Source organism: Equus asinus, chromosome 11 (genome assembly GCF_041296235.1).
Source record: "Equus asinus isolate D_3611 breed Donkey chromosome 11, EquAss-T2T_v2, whole genome shotgun sequence".
Taxonomy (NCBI): domain Eukaryota; kingdom Metazoa; phylum Chordata; class Mammalia; order Perissodactyla; family Equidae; genus Equus; species Equus asinus.
In genome coordinates this window covers 32,049,144-32,072,491 of record NC_091800.1, presented here as the reverse complement: position 1 = coordinate 32,072,491, position 23,348 = coordinate 32,049,144, and the positions used below count along the sequence as shown (strand labels likewise).

The 23,348-nt window shown below is 37.1% G+C and overlaps 1 protein-coding gene across 8 annotated transcripts in view; it reads left to right on the top strand.

The window, feature by feature from the left end:
- The window catches only part of DGKH (diacylglycerol kinase eta), a 182,818-nt gene that overhangs the window by 106,858 nt on the left and 52,612 nt on the right, over positions 1–23,348 (top strand). For all 8 annotated transcript variants that reach the window (XM_070480850.1, XM_070480851.1, XM_070480847.1 and 5 more), the window contains 9 exons: positions 299–405; positions 1,077–1,202; positions 4,352–4,454; positions 5,810–5,969; positions 7,744–7,852; positions 7,982–8,121; positions 11,978–12,062; positions 18,267–18,352; positions 22,147–22,246. In XM_070480850.1, the coding sequence (XP_070336951.1) occupies positions 299–405; positions 1,077–1,202; positions 4,352–4,454; positions 5,810–5,969; positions 7,744–7,852; positions 7,982–8,121; positions 11,978–12,062; positions 18,267–18,352; positions 22,147–22,246 (1,016 nt within the window). The remainder of the gene's footprint in view (positions 1–298; positions 406–1,076; positions 1,203–4,351; positions 4,455–5,809; positions 5,970–7,743; positions 7,853–7,981; positions 8,122–11,977; positions 12,063–18,266; positions 18,353–22,146; positions 22,247–23,348) is intronic.

Genomic DNA, 23,348 nt, shown 5'->3' with positions numbered 1-23,348 from the left:
TGTATTGTCTCTCTTCTCCTGAAGATCTAATTCTTTTGTGTTCATTTCCTTTCTGTTCTTCTTTTATGAGTAAGTGGAATCTCTTTAAGTAGCCATCTTTAGCATGATAAAAGTGCTTCATAAATACATAGCTGTATTTGCTTTTTACGATACCATTACTATTATTGAAGAATAATTTAAACTTTTTAAAATATTGTTTTTTTCTACCCCTTACCCCTTTTAAACTTCATGCTGTGATTTCTTTTCATCATTGGTCCAAAAGTACATATTCATTTAGAAATGATTGACTTTTTTTCAGTGTGTAAATTCAAGGCTCACAAAAGATGTGCAGTGAGGGCAACAAACAACTGCAAATGGACGACACTGGCCTCCATCGGGAAGGACATCATAGAGGACGAAGATGGAGTAAGCTCTCTTCTGTCTCTGACCTCCTCCCAGTATCTCTTCTCTTTTATTTTACGTTCTTGTGGAAAATTAGGAGAGAGTTAAGAGGGAATGTTTATTATTAGGACTAAATGGAAGATTTTGATTGATTATGAGTTTTATTTTCAATTCAATCCTTCATCTCTTCCTTCAGCCCTTAAATTGGGAGGGAAATGTGTGACTAGGGCTTAGGCATAGTGAGTAGTGGTTGTGCTGGGCTGGTGCTGTAGTCCGTTATCTGACAAACTGGGATGGTCTTGAAGGTTCAGCTCAGCTCTTGACTCAGATGTTCACTCCTCAAACCTTGGGCCCTCCTCTCGACAGTGCCCCTCCCTTCAAAACCTTGCTTCTTCCCACCTGGCATAGGAATCTCTGATAGCACTTTGTAATCACTTTACGATAATCCCTTTATTTGCCTTTCTCCTCAGCTAGACTACAAATCCTGATGGGCGGGGACTTAGTCTTATTTATCCTTGTATCTTTACAGTGCTCGGGGCATAATGGACGCTCCATAAATGTGGGCTAAATGAATGGATGCCACGATCAATACATGTTATGATTGCATAGAGTAAGAAATAATGATCTATCTTCCCTAGGGGAAGGATGAGGTCCTCCACAGTTTAATTTGACTGCCCTTTCTTTCTGCTCCACAGGTGGCTATGCCGCACCAGTGGCTTGAGGGTAACTTGCCCGTGAGCGCCAAATGTGCTGTCTGTGACAAAACGTGCGGGAGCGTTCTCCGTCTTCAAGATTGGAAATGCCTTTGGTGTAAAACGATGGTGAGAATTTTATAATTATTTTCCTTTTTAATTAGCTTCATTTTGTAACTTTTTCATCTATGTATTTTAGAGGCAAAGGAAAGAATTTATGGCGTAGCAGAGCCTGGCAGCACAACCACCCATTGTAACTTTCATCTCTTTTCAAGGTGTATTCCTTCCAGTCTGGTTACATTTTCAAATGCCCTTTTTGTAATACTTACCTTTGTTATGTATTTCCTTTGTCTGATGACCTCTTTTTATTATTTTTCATTATACTTTGGCCACGCTCAGTGGTTTGCTATTTTTAGGCCTCTTTTACCACCTGTTGCCTACAGAAAGCCACCAAATTTTGATTGACGTGCAAAGTGTAATTTGACTGCAACCCTGTGTGTGTTTTCTGACAGACAGAATGCTAAGTTCAGTGGACCATGCACTGATGTAATTTAAATTATATATGTTTATGTTATATAAATAAATATTTTAAAACTTCCTTGCATGTGCAAGAAAGCAGTGAGAAGTGCGCACAGTGTAACGTGGAGCCCACAGCAGGGAATGGTCCTGTCTGTGCCAGATTGCATGAGGACTGGGCCTCCAGACTGCATGAGGGCAGTCCGAGCAGGAACTCAGAGGCTGATCTAACGCCACTCAGAGGCTGGTGAGGAGCTAAAAGTTCAGGGGGTAAGGAGGCAATAGTGAGTGATCATCTGAGCCCTGGGCCATGCTGTCCGACTGCAATGGTGGCTGCCTTGCACTGGGGCTGATTTACTTGGTCTTGTTTTGGGTCTTGGAAGTCAGCCCCTCAACCCCCAGGAAGGTGGACACATCATTGCTTTTAATATGTATGGTGTAGATCAGAAAATGTAAGAGAGGTGAGTATGATGTGTCGATTTCATAATCAATGAGACTGATTCCATCAGCCACAGAGGAAAATAAGTCCTCCAGCTTTTTAGTCAGGTCATCTGTGTTTCCTTTTCATTTTTAAGTCAAACGTGGTTTTCTTTGCCCTCATGCTTTTGTTACTCTTCATCAGTTGCCTCTTTTATTAGCCATAAGTGTTACTTTTTATTTCTCTTATGTCATTTAATATAATGTATAGACTATACTAAATATCTCTCTTTAGTGTTTTGGTGCAACCCCAACCCCTAAGACCCTCTTAGCCATTCCTTATTTTAAAGGAGTACTCCCGAAAGACTGTAAGATGAAATTTAAAAAAATACATAAAAAGAGTGTTCCTGTAAACAAAATTCTAAATCTTCATCCCATCTAAGATTTCTTTTTGGGGGGACAGTCACTGATGTATGCACTGACTGCTATTTTTATTAATCTGTACATTTACCAAAGTCGGTTTCTCTACTTCTAGAACTTCGGTTGTTCTTTTCTAACTTTTTAAAAAGAAAGCAGATCCCGTGTGTGATGAATTATTTTAGTAAGGTTTTATATAAGCTGCGTTTACCTACAATATATAGGTCTCTACTTGTATTTAGTCACTGGTTTTTAAAGTTTATCAACTTTAACAGTAGGTGTTAATTAGGTTTTTTACTTGCTCGCTCTGCTCACCCCTCTCCCCCTTAAAAAATTTCGCAAATAGAAGTATTATTACAGATTGTAGAAGGGGGCGTTCTGGGATGTCTTTTCCCTCTTTTTGCCTGACAAACTTAAGTATCGCCTTGATTATGAAATCATTCCTGCCCTTCCCTGTGTCAGTTGGCCGTGTGGGTTTCTGGACCGCCATCACCTTGTTACATCTCTCTCAGTCTTGTGCTTCGTATGCACTGTCATTTATCTGGTCACATATTATTTTGCCTTTAAAACGTGAGTCTTGAACAGCAGAATATCTAATATCTAAACATAGTTATCTAGTTAAAAACGAAACAAGACAAAACCGTAGTTCCACCCTCCTAATGAATCAACTCCTAATTTTTCCAGCTGTTTTCCAGTCTCTGGACATACTTTTGCCTTTTCTGTAAAAATAGTGAAGATACAGTTTTCTTTTCTGCTTTTCTCACTTAACATTCTTATAAATACTTTTCCATTTTGCTCTATGATTCTCCTACATTTTTAAATTCCTTTTAAAACTGTGCGTGCTTGTTTTTCTAAAATCCATTTGGATTGTTAATTATTGTAAATCATAATAAGAAACTGTCCAGTACTAGGTCATCAGCAGAACAAGAAGCACTATTAAATTTCAGTTATTTTCTCAAAAGTATTTTTAAATATGTGTTTAATATCCAATTTTCTAAAAGGACTAATGAAATAACACCAGATTAAATAAGTGCTTTATGAAACATCTGCTTTTACTGCTTAAAACTTTTAAAGGCTCTCTAGGTAAGTCCATAAAGTATTCTAAATTGTCTGGTCCTACTTAATAAGTTAGCCCTGCTTTTGTTCTCAATAGTATCTTGAGTGAGCTTGAAACTTGTTGTTTCCACAGAGTTAACACATTTACTGAGTGTCTGTGATGTATATCACTTTCCAAGATGAGTATGCAATGCTGGGACCTGTTTCTTTTCCTTACAGAGCCGGAAGTCTAGCTGAGAAAATAGGCATGGATGTACTCTAACCATACCAACATGAAAATGTTATAAACAAGGTGTGAATAGAAAGTTATAGGGTCACTGCAGACAGAGCAGACACATTACAGATTTTGTTTATTTTCATTAAATTCTATAAGAATTTTATAAGGTAGACATCATCAGTTTTTTTCAGGGACAATGATATTCACGCATACTGGTGAGCTTCCCTCCCTGTCTCCCTCCCTCCCCCTTTCTCCCTCCCTCCTCCTGTCTCCCTCCCTCCCCCTTTCTCCCTCTCTCCCCCTTTCCCCTCTCTCTCCCTTTCTCCTGCCCTTCCTCCCTCTTGCCCTCCTTTGCCCTGCACTCCTTTCTCGTCTCTTCCTCTCTCTCGCCTTCACCAGACATTTACTGACTCTATACTACTTGCCTGACACCATCATGAAAATAGGCTGCACAGACCAAACCAAATCCCCATCTCTAAAATGATTAGCCCATTCCTTAGAAGTATAAATATTGTGTCGTTAAAATAATTTATGAATTACTGAAAATTTTGTGATGCAGTTGATCTTCAATTATGAGTACCTTAGATTTCATTTGTAACATAACAAAACATTGATTTGTCTTTATGATTCTTGAAAGATTTTTGTTTGTTGTTAGGTACACACTGCCTGCAAAGATTTATACCACCCTATATGTCCACTTGGCCAATGTAAAGTGTCTGTCATACCTCCAATTGCACTAAACAGCACTGATTCTGATGGTACGTAGCAGTAGTGTAAGTATGTATATTCCTGGCATATTGAATGTTGATAGATACGTTTATTTTCCTAGGATAAATAGAATTGTAGCTGGTTATTCTTGTCAGTTTTTATATAATAATTCCATTTAAATTGCTGAATAGTACATTTAATTTTTAAAAGAACATTTTAAAATTAAAGTTTAACATAGCTATTAACACATTGGTGAAATTTCTGTGTATAAGACTTTTAGATTTTACATTTCAGCAAATAAGATCATTATTCTGTACCAAAATGCAATTCGAGAGGTTAACTTTTTTACAAGTGTTTTCTTTTCCTCCATAATTGAAACTGCCCATTAACATAGCTCTTATTTAGAAATCTGTTTTCCTGTAATTTCATTGCAGTAATTTATATTGCTATAAATTCATTCACTTTTTCCAGAATCTTACAACTTAGTTGTAAGTGCTGAGAACCTATTTGCAACACTGGTTTTGGAATAGCATATTAATAACTTCCTTCTAAAAGCAAACCATATTACAAAAGGCTTTTACCGTATGCTATTAAAGTTTTGCGTTGATAAAGTGTCTTATGCTTGTCAAACTTTTTATATAAATTATGCCAATAGATATCATAGATATAAGGACATAAGCCTCAAAAGATGTGATTTTTTTTTAAAGATTTTATTTTTTGTTTTTCTCCCCAAAGCCCCCCAGTATACAGTTGTGTGTTTCTAGTTGTGGGTCCTTCTAGTTGTGGCATGTGGGATGCCGCCTCAGCATGGCTTGACGAGTGGTGCCATGTCCGTGCCCAGGATGGGAACCGGTGAAACCCTGGGCTACCGAAGCGGAGCGCGCCAACTTAACCACTCGGCCACGGGGCCGGCCCCCGAGATGTGAATTTTTTAACCTATGCTATTAAAAGCCTCCCCTCCCCAAGCCCTGATATACCAGGGTTCTGTTGTTCATTATAGATTGTAAAATATTTTCCCAGGCCTCATCAAGAATCAGTTAAAATATTTTATAACACTCAATATGAACATACGAATCCTTTTCCAATTGAGAATTTATGGACCGTGATTGGTTTTTCTTATAATTAAGTGTTGTTAAGGCAGGTGGTAGATCTCAAATTATCTATGATTAATACTGTTACCCTCTTTGGTATGATTTTTCCTTATAGAGCATAATTAGAAAGATAAGTTCTATATTCTTAGTATGTAAATAATAAGCCTAGCTCCATTTTGGGAGCTAAATTGTAACTTACTGTTAAAGTAATGAACAAGGTTCTTTGTTTATGAATGTATCTTCCTTTCTCTGAAATGTTAACAGTTCAGGAGAGAGAGTTGTATGTATTGATCTTGTTCTGTGTTTTTTTACAGGTTTCTGTAGAGCAACATTTTCATTCTGTGTTAGTCCTCTATTGGTTTTTGTCAATTCTAAGAGTGGAGATAATCAGGGAGTAAAGTTCCTTCGACGATTTAAACAGTTGCTAAATCCGGCTCAGGTGTTTGATTTAATGAATGGAGGGCCTCATTTAGGGTAATTGATTATTGATAAATCTCGTTTGAATGAAATATAGCACTGAGCATGAAATATGTTTGGCTTTTCAGTTCATGAAAATTGTATATTCATCTAGACATCTCTGTGTTGATCTTCCTTCTCCTCCCTTTTTTAAAGCTCTAGTTATAAATTTTAACACAACCTTTTTGATACTTATATAACTTCTTGTTGTGCTAAAAAATCCAAAATTTGCTTAGAAAGTGTTGTAGAATATATCCTACATCAAATAATACCAATAATTTGCTTAGCTCTAAGAAAGGTCAGCTTGTGTAAATATAGAACCACAAAATAACTTTAGAAGATGATTTGCATGGAAGGCTAGTATTAATTTTTATGTAATACAAATAATCAATTATTTAACCAAAGCGCAGATACTCTCATGGATCTCAAGGACGGTTCCTCGAGGATTTCAGACTCAGTTCACATAAATGACAAACAACATTTTTGTCGATTGTTTGTTGCAGCTTTCTGGAATGTCATATAACTTAAAATCGAAAAATATTAAGTATATTTTTAATGAGGGAAACGCCTTGCAGCACTTTCAATACATTTTTAGTGTATGCATGTGATTTTTGTTGGAGAGGCGATACTGTGTCATCTGACCCAGGGGCCTGCAGTCTCTGGATGATCTGCTTCTGCCAACTCAGCTTTTCTGTTGGGTTCCGCTGTCCCCTAAAAGCATGAACACAAAGTAGAAATGGGCATTTTAGATACCAGTGCCTGGAGAAGCCTTTTGTGTTTGATAATTTAACTTTCCTCTCTTCTCTGTTTCTCTCCTCAGTCTCTCTTTGTGCCTCTTTTTGCTTTTGTCCCTTCAGGATCTTCCTTCTTGTTTCCATTGCCTTTTTCTTGCGAAGTCTCATGCCCTTCTGGTCAGTTGGGTGTTGGTCTTCTTCATTTGTAACGAACTCCTTCCTTCTCACTTGCACATCCCCTGCTTACCCTTGTTTGGGTCCTAGCATTTCTTTCTAACCTATCTTCTCATCTTTGACTCTTCCATTCTGGTTAACTTTGTATCCCTTTCTAGCACATCCTTTTAATACTTCTTCATAGTTCCAATATCTTGTATTTTTAACATTTATTTTTCCCACCCATCCTCTGAGATTCACAAAAGATCTCCCTTGTGAAACTTCTTGAGATTGTCTCTATGACTTATTTTTTAGATATTCCACAATACTTAAGGTGCACAAAGGTACATTCAGGAGGCGGATGTGTCAAAAGTTGAGAGGAAGGAAGATAGAAGTATAAACATTGACCTGAGAACAGGAGGAGGAAAAGCAACTGGGAGTACTAGAAGTGATACATTGGCAAGGTTTGGTGGGTCTCTTTAGGAACTGCCTCACGTGACACTCAATAGCATCAGTGTCCTAGATTCTCCCAGTTTGCAACATGCTATTCTCAAGGAAATAACATGTCCTTGTAATGGAAAGAGAAAAATCACTGCTTTTACCATTTCATATCACTTACCTTTCATTCTCTTTCCTGGTTCTGCTTCTTTTTTGTTTTCTCATTTCTCACTTCTCTTTCCTCCTGATTTTGTCTCCATTTCTACTCATAATCCCCTTTCCTCTTTATGGTTAAGAAGTTTACTTGAGTTAAAAATTGCAATCAAATTAGTTTTTATAGTATAATTAATATGTAAGAGTTCTTATATTTAATCTGAATGTGAATACCAATAAATACAGAATAACAAAGAATCGGGGAAAGTGATTTTTATTTATTTATATTAATATAAAATACTTTTTACTTTCAGTTTAAGATTATTCCAGAAGTTTGACAATTTCCGGATTCTTGTCTGTGGAGGAGATGGAAGTGTAGGTTGGGTTTTGTCAGAAATTGATAAGCTCAACTTGAATAAACAGGCAAGTAGTAATTCTTTTCATTGCTAGTTAACATGGATGTATGCTAACCTGCTGACCAGAGAAGGGCAGAAATGTAACAGTCTCTATTTCTCAGCTTGTCTGAGGTCTCCCTCTTGTGCTCTCTTTCAGTGCCAGCTGGGAGTGTTGCCTCTGGGTACAGGAAACGACCTTGCCCGGGTTCTTGGCTGGGGAGGTTCATACGATGATGACACTCAACTTCCTCAGATATTAGAGAAGCTGGAAAGAGCCAGTACCAAAATGCTGGACAGGTAAAAGTGAATTCTCGTCTAAAACTGGATTGAAAATGGTGTACCCAACTCCTTTTTTGACCGTTTAAATTCTACTGAGTATAAGCTCCACGAGGTCGAGGCTTCCTAGCCCTGTTGACTCTTTCACCCCTGAGGTCTAGAGCAGAGCCTGGCATAGAGTAGACAATAAATATATATTTTTTGAGTGAATGAATGAACTGTAACAAAACCTGAGAAAACTAATCTAATGAACCCATTATTTTTAAAGATAGAAGGCTATGTTGATACCAATAACTTGTAATTGTTGTCCCAGTCAGAAAGCTTAAAGAGTTAATTTGGGGGGCGAGGGGTCTATGTATGACTATAATAGGTATGGCCCCATCTGTGGTTTTGTTAAAGCTAAGAAAGACATATAAGCTTTAGATTTGTTAGACTGTCTCTTCTTAATCATAGATATTAAGAAAGAATTTGAACCAATAAAGAACTAAATACTAAGAAAGATAATCCTCTCCCAAGGACAGAGAAGTACAGTCATGCATTGCTTAACGATGGGGATAAATTCTGAGAAATGTAATATTAGGTGATTTCTTCACTGTGCAAACATCACAGAATGCACTTACACAAACCTAGATGGTATAGCCTACTACACACCTAGGCTGTGTGGTACTAATCTTACCAACCCCTGTCATCTGTGCGGTTTGTCATTGCCCAAAATGTTTTATGTGGTGCATGACTGTGTTAGGAAGACAGCTTCATATGAAGGAACTGTCGCTGTGTTTATGATATCCTTGATCACATCTCTTAACTGCTTTCTCTTTGAGTGCCCCACATATAAAAAAGAAATCACAATGTGTGCATCCTGAGTATTATGGAGGAGGTGTTCAGAATTTAGGTATAGGGAACAATAGGATTCAGTAAGCAGTAAGAGCCCCCTTGCCCCGTAAGTCAAAGACAAATGTCAAAATATCATTATAAACTGGAGCTAGCATGAATCAAAACAACTTTGATAGGATTAGCCATCTGTGGAACTCTTCCCGAAAATAACAAAATCTCATCAGGGAGCCACCAATCTAAAATGTAATTACTCGAAGATGAGCTATAACCTAATTAATTATAAACTTGCCTGTCATAAGGTAATGTTGTAATGGTTGATACTTTTGCTGAGAGAATATTTTAAAAGAGAGCTGGGCTGTACAGCATTTGTCTTTGTTTATTCAAAACTATTCATGAGAGGGATGCATACCCCAGTATTTTGGATACATGAAGTGGATTCCGTCTTCAGTCTTCCAAGGAGCGTGTAGGTGATTTCCCAGACAGGTGCCCAATTCTGTGCTTACTAAACCATATGGGATATTTTAAATGGCTTTTTGTTGCAAAGTTAAATACCACTGTGTCATTGCATCCTAGGAAATCTGCTAGACATTTCCTCTGTCTTGGGTGAGCACTTTTTCCCTGTGTGTTGTAAAAATTGATTTCTCCAGGTGGTTAGCAGAGGAACAGAGCCCCCATGGTGAAATTCCTTGATACAGACCTGCAAAAAACACAAGAAGAAAAAAACATCAAGAAGGCTTAAAAAAACTAGAACCATTGTTAGAAATATAAGAATATCTTGTTCCTATTTTTTTTTTTTTACTAATTTAAGAATACCATTTGTAAAGAACAGGTGAAAAAAATTGCTGTTTAATGTTACTCCAAATTACATAAGCTTTTTTCACATATATCAGTTGATTTGACTCTCAAAACGACACTTTGGGGTGGCTAAGAAAAGCATTATTATGACTGTTTTGCAAAGATGAAAATTGAGGCTTGTGGAGACAAAGAAAGTAGGAATGACTATTTTTTGTCTGCCTGTCATTTCTAGTTGCTTTACTTAATAAAGTGTCATCTTATTTAATCATCACTACACAGTTAAAGACAGCTAACATAATCCCCACCTTACAGGTAAAAATACTCAGGAGATTTTTGTATCATCAGTGTCACATAGCTAATAAGTAGTAACACTGGCACTCTAAACTGGAATCCAGCCTTAGTTCCCAGGATCTTTCTTTCCTCAACATTGCACTCTCTCCTTTTTTAATGCGTGTATGCACCAAATGGTGCACCTTACCGTCTGGCCTCTAACTCTGCTTAGCTGGTACCAATACGCATCCTTTCCTGACTGGTGCTGCCACTTTCTTCTGTTTCTTCAGCTCCAACCATTTTCTATCAAGGGAGGAGGTACAGCTTGAAAGGTGCAAGGAACTTAAGACTTATTGGGTGGATTTCTTTTCCTTTTTTTTTTTTTTTTTTTTTGAGGAACAGTAGCCCTGAGCTAATTGCTGCCAATCCTCCTCTTTTTTCTGAGGAAGACTGGCCCTGAGCTAACATTCGTGCCCATCTTCCTCTGCTTTATATGCGGGACGCCTACCACAGCATGGCTTGCCAAGCGGTGCCATGTCCGCACCCAGGATCTGAACTGGCAAACCCTGGGCCCACCAAAGCAGAACGTGTGCCCTTAACCACTGCGCCACCAGGCCGGCCCCTCTTTTCCATTTCTTTAACTGTCCTTCCACCATAGAAGTATTTCCAACTATAAGGAACTTGACTTTCATGTTTTCAATTGTGGTTTTCCCTATTTGTATACTTTCAAAGTTTAATTATTTTATGTATTACTTGTAACATGTCTGTTTTCTGCACTAGAATATAAGCTTCATTAGAGAAGTCTTATTCACCGTTGTATTTCCAGGCACTGGAATAGTGTCTGTCACTTTGAGATGTTCAGTATATATCTGTTGCATGCATGAATGAATGAATGGCTTTCTGTGCTCAAATATATATTTCTTTATAGTCTATTCAAGTCATGAATTGAATAGTAGCTATGAGTAACTATTCAATTTATGCATCCTAACGTATAACCTAAGTCTTTTGGGGGATTTTCTGGGAATTTGGATTGTTAGACAGAGACATTAGTCTGAGTGATACATTAGGCTCTGTTTAAATACTGATGCTAATCTTGGGATTTTCCTCCAGGTTCTCTCACTGGCTTCAGCTGTGATATACTTTTCTTAAAATTCATGTGTTACAGTACTGCTTTTATGCTTTGTGTCTTTGTAAAATCTTTATTTCACATCCTGTTACTGACAACAATAATGTCCCTACTGAATTGTTCTTCCCAAATTTTGAAATTATTATTTTAGATAGGAGACTGGATTTATCTGGAGTTGATTGCTTTTCTCTAACACCAAATGATTCAATGTTTGGTTTGAAATTAATATTTACAGTTAATTGAAAAGAATGTGTTTCAGTTAAGTGTTATTTCTGTTAATATTTTCCTCTCAATCCCATGCTTACTTTCTTAATTTAAGAAGGGATATTTAGCTGATTTTCATTTCATGTACGTATAAGCTGACTTGACAAGACTGATTGTTACGTGGAGAATGAGGATTTTTCTTTTCATAGGGGGTAGCATTTATTTAACCTAAGACATTGTTTTAGAACTTTGGGTTGTGACCCATTAGTCATTTGTATAATCTAGTCAGTAAATTACAGTAAGCATTATTTAAAAAGTGAAACAGAAAAGCACAGAAAAGTCAGAATGCATTGCACCTAGTGAAGAAGGAAGTGTTGTTGCATACGTACATTTCTTACTGTGGATCATGGCCTTAAAAAGTTTGGATGTCACTAACCAGAGAAATGGTAAGATATGGAAATCATAAATTATGAATTCAGCATTTTATAAGATTACCAAAATTCCATCTCTTTCTCCATTTTTGGTGGTTTTAAATACAATAAGGCATAGTTCATGAATATATGTGCATATGTATATCTATGAGGTGAGAACAAAGTCAGTTTATTAAATTTTTAAGGAATTTTAGACCAAAGATTTTTCTTCCTTCAGGTGGAGTATAATGACCTATGAACTCAAATTGCCACCAAAGGCTTCTCTACTTCCAGAACCTCCAGAAGCATCTGAAGAATTTTATGTAAGACTTTAACCTTTTACCTGTTTATCTTTTGAAAATAGGGGTGAATATCTTGAACAAATAAGAAAACTTATAAGATATGGTAGCATATTTACTTAATTTTATGTTTTATTATTTGGGGTATGGTCTCATTGACTTCTTCTAGTCCTCTCCCCCAGAGGAAATAATCCTTCCAATCTAGGTTAGAGTCCTACACATGGGGGGTGTGAACTTAGCTGCATCGCTCACCTTCATGGGCCTCCGTTACTTTATCCGTAGAGTGAGGCCACAGTGTCGTTAGGATTAAATGAGGTAACGAATGTGTGGAAAGCACCAGGCATGCAAATTCCCCTTCTCTCACCGCTGATAGTTCTTGAATATTCCACCTGCCTGCTCCCTCTTACCAACAGGCCTCCAGGGAAGGCCAGCTGATGACAATTTCCTGTTAGCTTTTACTCATCTTCTGTGTCATCCATGAGCACCTGTTAGGGAGCCCCGCTCCCTTAACAATCTCCAAACACACCAGTATGCGTGGCTGGGGTATTATGTAATTTCTCTCTTCCTGCTCTGTTGAGGGTGCATCAGTACAGGTCTGCAGGTTAAGCCTGCTGATCAAGATAAAACTAAGGAAGAAAACTCAGTCCGTCCCATCCCTGCTTCAGACCATTAACAACTACAGTTATTAGGCATTTTTAAAGATTCAGTATTCTGATTAAACCTCAAAGCATTGGAAATTTAAAACAGAACTTAATTTTCAAAGAATTATTCTCTGATTCATTAAGACCATTTGATCTATGATAGCTTATTTTTCCCTCTAGGAAAATTCATCTGTTTATTTTACCATTGAAATTCTTGTTTTGTCATTAAGAGAATTATGATCGTGTCAAAACTAAAGGAAGGAATGATAACTAGAAACATGGGGATATTCCTTAAAGAAGCTAATTCTATTTTCAGAAAATAGAAAAGTAGCAAAAACTGCTTCTAAAATATTTGGAAAATACAAAAGTATATAAAAAAGAAAATTAAAACCCCACTTATAGTCACTCACCTTCATGGGCCTCCTCTACTTCCTCTGCAGAGTGAGGCTGCAATGCTGTGATAATCAAAGATAATCACTATGAAAGATGAATATATTTGCTACTTTATTTCCAACAGCATTTTTATTTATAATGTTATTTTATTCACTATAAACATAATTCATGTTTTTACAGGAACTAGTCTTTTTTTCTTAGTAATATTTTTGTAAACGTTACTAATTTTCCCTCTAAGAAGACAAAAGGGGGAATTCTTTTGCTGTATTTACTTCAGAGATGTCCATTTCCTAGCCTCTAAATTAAAGTTAGACAGTTTACTTTTGTCACATATATAGTCACTAAAGATGAGGTACAATTGTAACTACATGAAGGGAACTTATTTTTTTTTCAGTACAAAAGGTTTTTGAATGAAACTTCATTTATTTTGGTTTCTTATTAAAACTTATTTTCTTAACAAAGGGATAGCATGCTTTAAGGTTACAGATTAAATGGATGTTCTGCATCATTCTGATCAGTCACCATGTGTGACTTTTATGCCTTGAAAACTACAGTAAAAATAAGTTAAACCTTCCGTTTTAGGTTAAACCTAATTTTCCAGCTTGTATTTTTTTAAGTATTCATTTTGGATTCCCTTATGCATAATTGTGAAATTATTATTATTGGGTTTCTTTTCAGTTTTCCTTAAAAGGACACAAAATGTGATTGATCTTTCTAATTATTAACTATTAGCATTCTGCTGTCATTGTAGAATTATAGAGCTTAAGGAGTTGTGACAGTTTGTTGAGCAATTCCCTGCTTCCATAATTAAGTAATTCTGTTTGCTGTTGTATTTTTTAAACACTGTAAAAATAGTGACTCTATGATTTCCTTCAGTAACAATGATTCTATTGTTTAATGCTCAATATTAGAATATTTCTTGTTTACATTTAATCTGAAATCCCCATGCCATTATGTTCTCTCCTCTAGCCCTTTGTGAATGAATATGTACCCCTCCACTGACATCATGCTTAGCTCACTCCTGTTCCCACCTCAGGTGTCAGCTTGGGTATCACTTGCTCCAGGCAGCCACCTCTCATCTCCCAAGTCCTGGTACTGTGTCCTTCCTCAGGAGTTCCCTAGCTCTCTTTACTTTCCATTTTCTTAGTATTATCATACTGTAAAGATTGGGCAGTGTGTGTTATTCACTCAGCATTATATTGTCCTCTGGCACTATGACTGGCACAAAGCAGACAGTTAATAAAAAATTCTTATTATTAATTTTTGAGCTAAATACCAAACTCTTTTGGAACAGTGGGCATCTTGGCATCAGAGCCCTCTTGTCTGTTTCTTGGAAGCCAGATTCCTACAGCTTTTCAATTGGATTATAAGCTTTTTGATACAGAGCTCCTATTTCTGGTCTCTTCTTTATCATACCCCAATCATACTAGTCTAGTAAATCAACAGATGTTTGTTTATTAATGCTAAGATAATCAAAGAGAGGATGTGAGCTGCTGCACCCCAATCAACTCCCTGAAAACACAGAAGAGAATGGCCACAAATCTCTAGAAACAAAGTTTTTCCTACTAGTGCATTTTTAAATTTGCTCTTATAGAATAATCAAACTTTTCTCCCTTCAATTCTATGTTTTCTAGCTTCTTGGTAATAGCGTGCTGAGAAGTTGTAACTTTATTCTTTCTTTCATTCATTTAACAATATTAAGTGCCTACTGGTGCCTAGGACTGGAAATAAGAGTCTTACCCTCTGGATTCAGGCACCTTAGACTAGTGGTTCTCAAGCTCTGTGCCAGGGCACCAGTGAGCTCAGAGGGCTAAATTGAGATATTTTTAAATTTCAAAGACAACATGGTAATACTCAACACCTGTTGAACACCGCACAAACTACTAGCTTGAGGTAGTTCACAGTTTAAACATTAGGTTGCGATACATTCCTTTTAATGACGTCATAGCTTTGTAAGCTGGTCTTTCAGCAGTTGCTGTGATAAAAAGCAAACACCATGCAAAAATCAGTGTAAATAGGAAATGAGTGTGTCATGGTTCATCTGACTCCAAGGTTTGGGTTGTATACAGTGCCCACAGGCTCACAACTAGTTATTTAAGAATGAAATAAGATATTTTTTCTTTTAATTTGTATTTATTTTTTCAAATGGCTATTAAGTTGTTAGGACATAAATACTTATTATGTTGTTTGGATTTAACTACTGTTAGGTATTTCTTTTGGCCTAGGGGCACTGTGATGAAACTCTTAAAGACATTAAGGATGCCATGAGTGCAGAAAGTTTGGGGATCTCTGGTCTAGTGGGAAGGACAGACCAGGAAATGAGCAGCAATGTTAAAGGGATTTACAGGGTATAGTGGTTGCACAGAAGAGAGAATTCTCAGCCTGGCAAGTTCAGCGAAGTCTTCGCAGAGGAGGTTGTTCCCAAAGTGGATTTTCAGCACAAAAAAGAGAAGTCGGAATTAGCCAGTTGAAAAAGAGCATTACGTAGAGCTTGATGGTAAGGACCCTGGTGCATCTGGGGAGCTGCAGGTAATTCCTTAGGTTAGCGCGTGTGGTGGAGGCGAAGAGCATCAAAAGACGTGACAGAGGAGAGGAAAGGAGGGCTCGGATTATGGAGAGTCTTGGAGTTATGGAAGGGCTTATGTGTTAGCTGGAGAGTTTTGACATTTTCTGGAAAGTAGGAGGGATATCCTCAGACTTGTTAAGCAGAGATGTGGCATGATCTGATTTGTGTTTTAGAAAAAAATCAGTGTTATGAAGTGGAGAATGGTTTGAAATGGGGCAAGAGAGACATAGGAAGCCCAACTAGGGGGCTGTTACAATGATACACTTGAGAAATGACAAAACTTATATTTGACAAATGCAGTTAAGCAAAGACCAAGACTGACTTGGGGGGCAGTGTGGTGGAAAAGCCCCAGAGTCCTCAGACCTGGCCCCCTAACTTGTCTGCCTTTCATTAGCCGTGGGTCTTGGGAAAATCACGCAACTCAGAGCTCTAGATTCCTTGGCTGTAAAACAGGATAAAAATTAATGGGATAAATATATACATAGTACTTAATCACAGTGCCTGCTACACAATAAAAATGTTATCTATTATAATTATCTTACCTTTCTGACTCTGCTCAGTGACTACATAATAGGTTAATAAGTGACATCAATAATTTTATCCCTGGGCATAGAGGTTATTTCGTTTTCCTCTGGAAGAGGTTGTATTCTTTGCCTTAGGTTATTTTTAATGGACAGAAACTTGGATTTTTAAGTGTAAATTCAGATGGAATTAATGATAGTTTAAAATATTTTCCTCAACCTTCTTAGGCTTTATGTCAATCTACCCTGTAAGGAAAAGAAATAAAGTGAATCTTCCTGAAAAATATTTCTGCACTTTTTTAAAAGATGTGTTTTCATTTTCTGATCTTAACTGTAAAGATGCAGTTTTTAACGTTTAGACCAGGAAGGAGATCAATAAAGTGGACTTGTGAGTTAATACAATATTGTGTGAAACTTCGAGGTACCTCCCTTCCTCTTTGTTTCGTGTAAAATTTCTTCTCCATATGCGGTTTGCCTTTGAAGGAAGGAAGATAGAAATTTAGAGGAGTAACGTTCTGATTGGCCACTGGTGGAATTGGATGTAAATCAGGAATGAGATCCCTGTGGGAAGAGGCTGGTCAGGAAGGCTTTACTTGCTGGAGGGTGAGTGGGTGGAGGGGAGCACGGAGTGTAACTGAATCCTCATTTAAGGCTCAGTAAACTGATGCTGACTGGTAAAAGGCAATGAAAGGATACCTGAGCCAGGCAGAAGAACATAGGAGGGCAGCTTGAATAGAGCAGATCATTTATTTTTGAGCTGTGTGACATGGGATATATTTCAGCCCAACATTTGCTGGAAAGCTCTGACTATGAGGCTGTTTAAATATTGTGCACATTTTTACATATTAGGAAGATGTGTTGCTTCAACAGAATGTTATATTTTGAGTCAAATAGAAAAGGGGATATAGGACTCCTGTAGCATTTTATTTCATTATTTGAGAGAAATATTTATTTACATGATTGTATGATGTGCATTTAGCATTTTAAAAAACTTTTTTTTGAATTACACATACAGAAGAGTGTACATGTTATAAATGTACAGCTTGGGAAGTTTTCTGCAAACTAAATGAACCCATGTAATCAACACCCAGATCACAACAGTATTCCCAGCGGCCCGTGAGCCTTCCTCAGGCCCCCTTTCATTCACCGTCCCCACCTCCCACCCTAATAATCACTCTCCTGATTTCTAACAGCATAGATTAGTTTTGTCTGTTTTTGTACTTTATAAAATAGAATCATTTTGTGTGTACTCCTTTGTTTCTGAATTCTTTCATTCAACATTATGTTTGTGAGATTCGTCTGTATGTGGCATAGTTGTAAAGCATGCATTCTCATTGCCCCAGAGTATTCCATCACACGAATATACTACAGTTTTTGATCTGTCCTACCGTTGAGTGAATGTTGCCATGAATTCTGGTACCTGTCTTTTGATGAATGCATATCTGCATTTCTCTTGGGCATATATGTGAAAGTTGAATTGCTGGGTCCTATGGTAGGTATTAGGCGTATGTTCTGCTTTAATAGATACTACCCAGCCGTTTTCTAGAGTGTTTGTATTAATTTGCTCTCCCACCAGCAGAATAGGAGAGTTCTGTTGCTCCACAACTTTGCCAATACTTGGCATTTTCCAGTTGTTGTTGTTGTTCTCATTTTAACTATTCAGATTGCTATTACTATTTATTTTAACTATTCAGAGATGTAGTGGTGTCGCATTGTGGTTTTAGTTTGCATTTGCCTAATGCGGTTGAACACATTTTCATCTGATATCTTCCTCTTTAAACTTATAGTCTTTTGCCCATGTTTTAGTAGATCATTTGGGTTTTTTTGGTACTGACTTGTAGGAATTCTTTATGTGATCAGCTATGTGACATTTAAAAAAATTGTATGTGGTTTTTTATGGATTTTTCTAAAATATAAATTAAAGTATTCCAGAAACTAAAAGTTTTTCACAGAAAGGAAATATTTTGTATAATGCCTCTTTTATATATTTCATGATAGCCATTGCCCTGTGTCACGTGTCATGGATGGTCTCATTTTTGAATCAGTAATAACTGAGATGTATAAATGCCAGCAACAATAATACAGTGTAGGTTTTTTCTTTTTTCAGATGACAATTTATGAAGACTCAGTTGCAGCTCATCTTACAAAAATCCTCAATTCTGATGAAGATGCAGTGGTCATATCATCTGCCAAGTGAGTTGTGAAGTTCAAGTCAGGAAATAGTTTTAGGGTGAAAATGAAAGGAAAGCTGGTTCCTACCATTTATGTCATTTTAGTGTGACTTTTTTTCCAAAAAATATTTGTGAAGTAGCTTATAGAATTAGATAGAATAAACTTGGTATTGGTTTTTTAAAAAAATCGCTGTAGCATCTTATTTGCAGTGGAGTATATTTAAAGGGTATTTTTGATGCTTAATTTGTAATATTTTTGTCATAAAGGTGAAATAAGTGTTTAGAAGTTAATTAATCTAAGCTCCTATTTAAAGAAGTATTTGTGATTAATTATAGTATGGGAAATACATTTCATTATAATCCATTATTTCCATAAACACTACTGTTTAGCACTTGTTTACATTGGTAAAGGCAAAATAATGATCAGATTTTTCAAAGTGACGTTTCTCATTTTATGTTTAAATTGCATAATTATATTTTAGTTCAAAGTTATCAGATTTTAATTAAGTTGATTCCATACGTGGATCCAAAGCTACTTGATTTTATTATTAATAAAATAATAACTTTTATTAAATGTTGCCTGGTTGGAATTGAACATTTAGTTTTGAAGCCTCCTATACTGATGTTGTGAGAACTGGAAAGTCAGGTAGAGGAAGAAGGAGTGAAACCAACTGAAATTTTCAACTGATAAGCAAAAGTAGAAGAATGCTTTAGGATTCTGGCTTAGCACAGAAATGTTACTATTATGCAGAAAGAGAGGAGAGAAAAGAAGAAGAAGGAAAGAAAGGACGTGGGGAAGTGATGGAGGAAAAATGCACAAAGTGGGATATACTTAATTTGCAAGGAAGTCAAGGAAAGACAGGATAAATCATTATAAACACATTTGCTCATGACAAAGGTACAGAGATAGTCACAATTGCTTTTGATGCCATAACCCTCAGGGATAGGAAACAGGACTGAGCAGCAGGAAGAGAGTTGAATGTCTTAAGGCAAGGGAAGCACACTGGTTGCCCTGGCAGAGGTGGGCTCCAGATCCTCTTTGATGAGCAGTGCTGTACAAAATGTACACATTCCAGTTTGTCCCGGACCTCAGCAGTCCTATTTTCTTGCCCATCTCAGGCCAAATTCCTGTACCAAAGTGACTTCCTTAGGTACTTCCTAAGTTACTTCTACAAGGAAGACGTTTGCTTTTGCCAGCCTTGCCCTATGAATCAAATGCTTCTTTATAGGACATTTTAGAGGACATTGCTAGAAAAGGTGGAAAGTTGAAATGGAAACTTTTTTAAGTTATAACAAGCTATAAAAGAATTATTCCTGCCACAACTAGAAGGACCCACAACTAAAGGTATACAACTGTCTACTGGGGGGGATTTGGGGAGAAAAAGCGAAAAAAAAAAAAAGAGAGAGTGAGAGAGATTGGCAAGTTGTTAGCTCAGGTGCCAATCTTTAAAAAAAAAAAGAATTATTCCTTAATGCAGTTAAGTAAATATTTTATCTGGCTGCCTTTCATAGTTTGGATGTTAGCGAAGCCTTAATATTGACCTTCATATGTATGATGTTTTTAATTACTGCCTCCTATACATTTTATATATAAATATATTTTAATTTTAATTTTTTAATTGAGATATAATTATAAAATTGTTCTTTTCCCAAATCAAATCTTATACAGGATCCCAATATTAAAAAACTTAAAATTCTATTTTGTTGGCATTAATGAATTGGATAGGATTAAATTATTAGTCATTTATGGGAAAAATTAAGCAGTAAGGTTATAAATGACAGTTATAGTGTTAAAGTAGCATGCCATTTTTATTTAATTAAAGGCAATTTCCTTACAACTGTCTAACAAAAACCAAATGCAGACATAACTGAAAACTACGTCAAGTCTAGTCCAAGATGTGCACCAAAAATAGTGAATTCTAAAGTAAAAGCTGATGTATTATTTGTCTCTAATATCTCTAATGGTTATTGGAGATTTAACAAATTATATCCTATATTTCTAAATGAAGTTCGAATCAGCATGTGTGGAATCCTTGAAGTATTTCTTCAAAACAGCTTGTAAATCACTGGCGTAAGTCAGAGTATTGCACTAAGTAGGAGGAAATCTGGGGTCCTCGTTGAGTCTCAGCCATTCGCCCGCTCTGTGACCTACGTCTGTTTTATCAAGTGTAGGAATGGAAAGAATGCCCATCTTTCCTCCCTCATGGAACTGTAGGAGAACTCAGTTGAGCAATAAAATAAATATAGAACTTATAAACTACAGAGAGCTATATTAAATCATGGTATCGTCCCCTCATGTTTCCCCAATTACATTTCAGGTCTTTTCTTTGACCTTGGCCTGACTGCGTTCTAGGCTCTGCTCTTAGCCTGAACTGTGGATTTCTCCCCGCTAGCTCATTTGCGTCTCAGCAGATTCCATTCCAACCCTGGTCCCCTCTTGTCACTCGTCTGTGCTCCTAGCCCTGTGTAGCTGCCCTGCCTTTACAATCCTGGATTGAAATTCTGGGGGATTTGCCATAAAGAGATTCAAGAGAGAAAAGAGAGGAGACTATATAATAACTTTGTACCAGTAATATGATATATTTTTAAGTTAATTTGAGCTTAGTCTGAATGTTACTTCTTCAGAGAAGTTATTTCCACCTTACCTAAAGTATACTTCTTGCCCTGCTTATCTCTCTGGCTCCCTGCTTATTTCTCTAATCGCACTTTACCTGACTATGAGCTTACGTATGTATTTGTTCACTATCTGCTGCTGTAGAATGTAACCTCCATGAGACAAGGATGCCTACAAGGCAGTAGGCAATAATAAATATTTACTCAATGAATGGATGAATTAATACGGATTTCTTCATTTGTTTTTCTCATCATCAAACTCTATCCTCCAAATCTTTGTCAGTGGACATTGGGAATTCCTTCCAGAGTAATCTGAAGTAAATTTAGAAATTTTTACTCATACTCAGAATAACCTCTGATCTCTTTTTTTTCCTTCTACTTTTTCTCCCTAAATCCCCCCAGTATCTAGTTGTATATTTTTTTTTTCAGTTGTGGGTCCTTCTAGTTGTGGCATGTGGGACACCGCCTCAACATGGCCTGATGAGTGGTGCCATGTCCGCGCCCAGAATCCAAACCAGTGAAAACTTGGGCTGCCGAAGCACAGCGCATGAACTTAACCATTTGGTCATGGGGCCGGCCCCTGATCTCTTTTTTTTAATTGAAGTATAATTGACATACAATATCCTATTAATTTCATGTGTATCATCATAGTGATTCAATATTTGTATACGTAGTCATTTCTCAAAGGGAGATAGTCAAATGGCCAATTAGAACATGAAGAGATGTTCAACGTTATTAGTCATCAGGGAAATGCAAAGCAAAACCACACTGAGATGACACTTCACATCCACTAGGATGGCTAGAATCAAAAATCAGATCCCAACAAATGATGATGATGTGGAGAACTCTCATACACTGCTGGTGGGAATGTAAAATGATGCAGCTGCTTTAGAAAACAGTGAAGCATTTCCTCAAACTATTGAATGTGGAATTACCATGGAACTCAGCAATCCCACTCCTAGGTATAAAGTTACTTTTATTTAAATGATATAGAGCAAGGTTTATTCATATATCCATTTATCACTTAGAATGTCTCGAACTTGTCGAGGGTGTGCTACACAGCAGATAGAACTATGGTTTATATAATAAATGATCTCAGTATTTTGACAATTTGCCTAATTGTGCTTATTTTAAATATGTTTATAAATCAAAGCAAATAAGCCTCCTGAGTTTACTGAATTGCACAATTTCTTTTCCTCAAAGGATACTGTGTGAAACTGTAAAGGACTTCGTTGCCAAAGTAGAGAAGGCACATGAAAAAACGTTGGAAAATGCTGTCGTAGCCGATGCCGTGGCCAGTAAAGTAAGGACACGATCAAAGCATGAAAGTTTTTTACTGACAGTGTTAACATTGAACTGTATTTTTACAGCTAAACTGATTAAGTGGTTTTCCTGCCAAAACATTGTAATCAAGAGAAAAAATTACTTTTGAGTCAGAGATGAGGGCTTTAAAACATTCTACTTCATGGTTACCCTTTAAGATACAGGAAAACTGCTTTGCTGAAGAGTGTCCAACAAACTGAGTTTTATAACTCAACTCCCTTTTCCCACTGATTGACGTCTCAAAGGAGAAAGCACGATAGTCCGGTCAAAGGGGGAGAATGCTGGGCAGCTGGTGTTCCAGTTGGGAGAAGAATGGCTTTCCATTTTCAGGAAAACTTTGGCCAGTCTGGTTCCCTCCCAGCACGGTTCCTCAGATGCCCTAGACATTGTGGTCCTCTGTCCCTTTCAGGGTTCTGTTTCTCGCATTGCCCTTTTCTTTATAGACTTTCTTTTCCTCCATGAGCTTTCTGAGGCTAAAATAAGAACAGCTTACTGAACCTTAAAAGCTACTGTCATTGCTTTCATATGCTCACGACGGGGCATTCTTACAGAAAGCTTGGGTGCCTTGGGCTTGTAAAGGAATGATCTCGCCCCAGAATCGCGCTGTAGATGGTGCTTTAATTGTGTGGAAGGAAAAAAAATAGAACTAAACATACGTTTGAAGTTTTCAGTTCTTTCGCTTGCTTTTCTGCTCTGTGGGGAGCTTGAGACAACAGAAACCCTCTCTGGTCACACTTTTTTCTCTTAACTATTTCTGCTGTGACTTTGTCTTGGCATGTCATCAAAGACAAATAAATGCAGGAGGAAAAGGACTGGAAATTGTGTGGAGATAAAAGGTGTATCAGCAGTTGCATCAACAGTGTCAGTCCTAAATGTTCCATTGCCCTTAGTAATTGGAGAAAAGCAGAAAGAAACAAGGGCTGGGTGCTTGCTTTTCTTTCTGCACTTTTCTTCCTTTTCTTCTTTATCCTTGTACATTTTCCTTTTTGCTCTTTCTTTGAGCCAATGATCCCTTAGACACTGTTCAGTCCTTTGCAAACCAAAGCTTTGAAGGCAAGCTACTGAGACTCAGCCAGACCTGT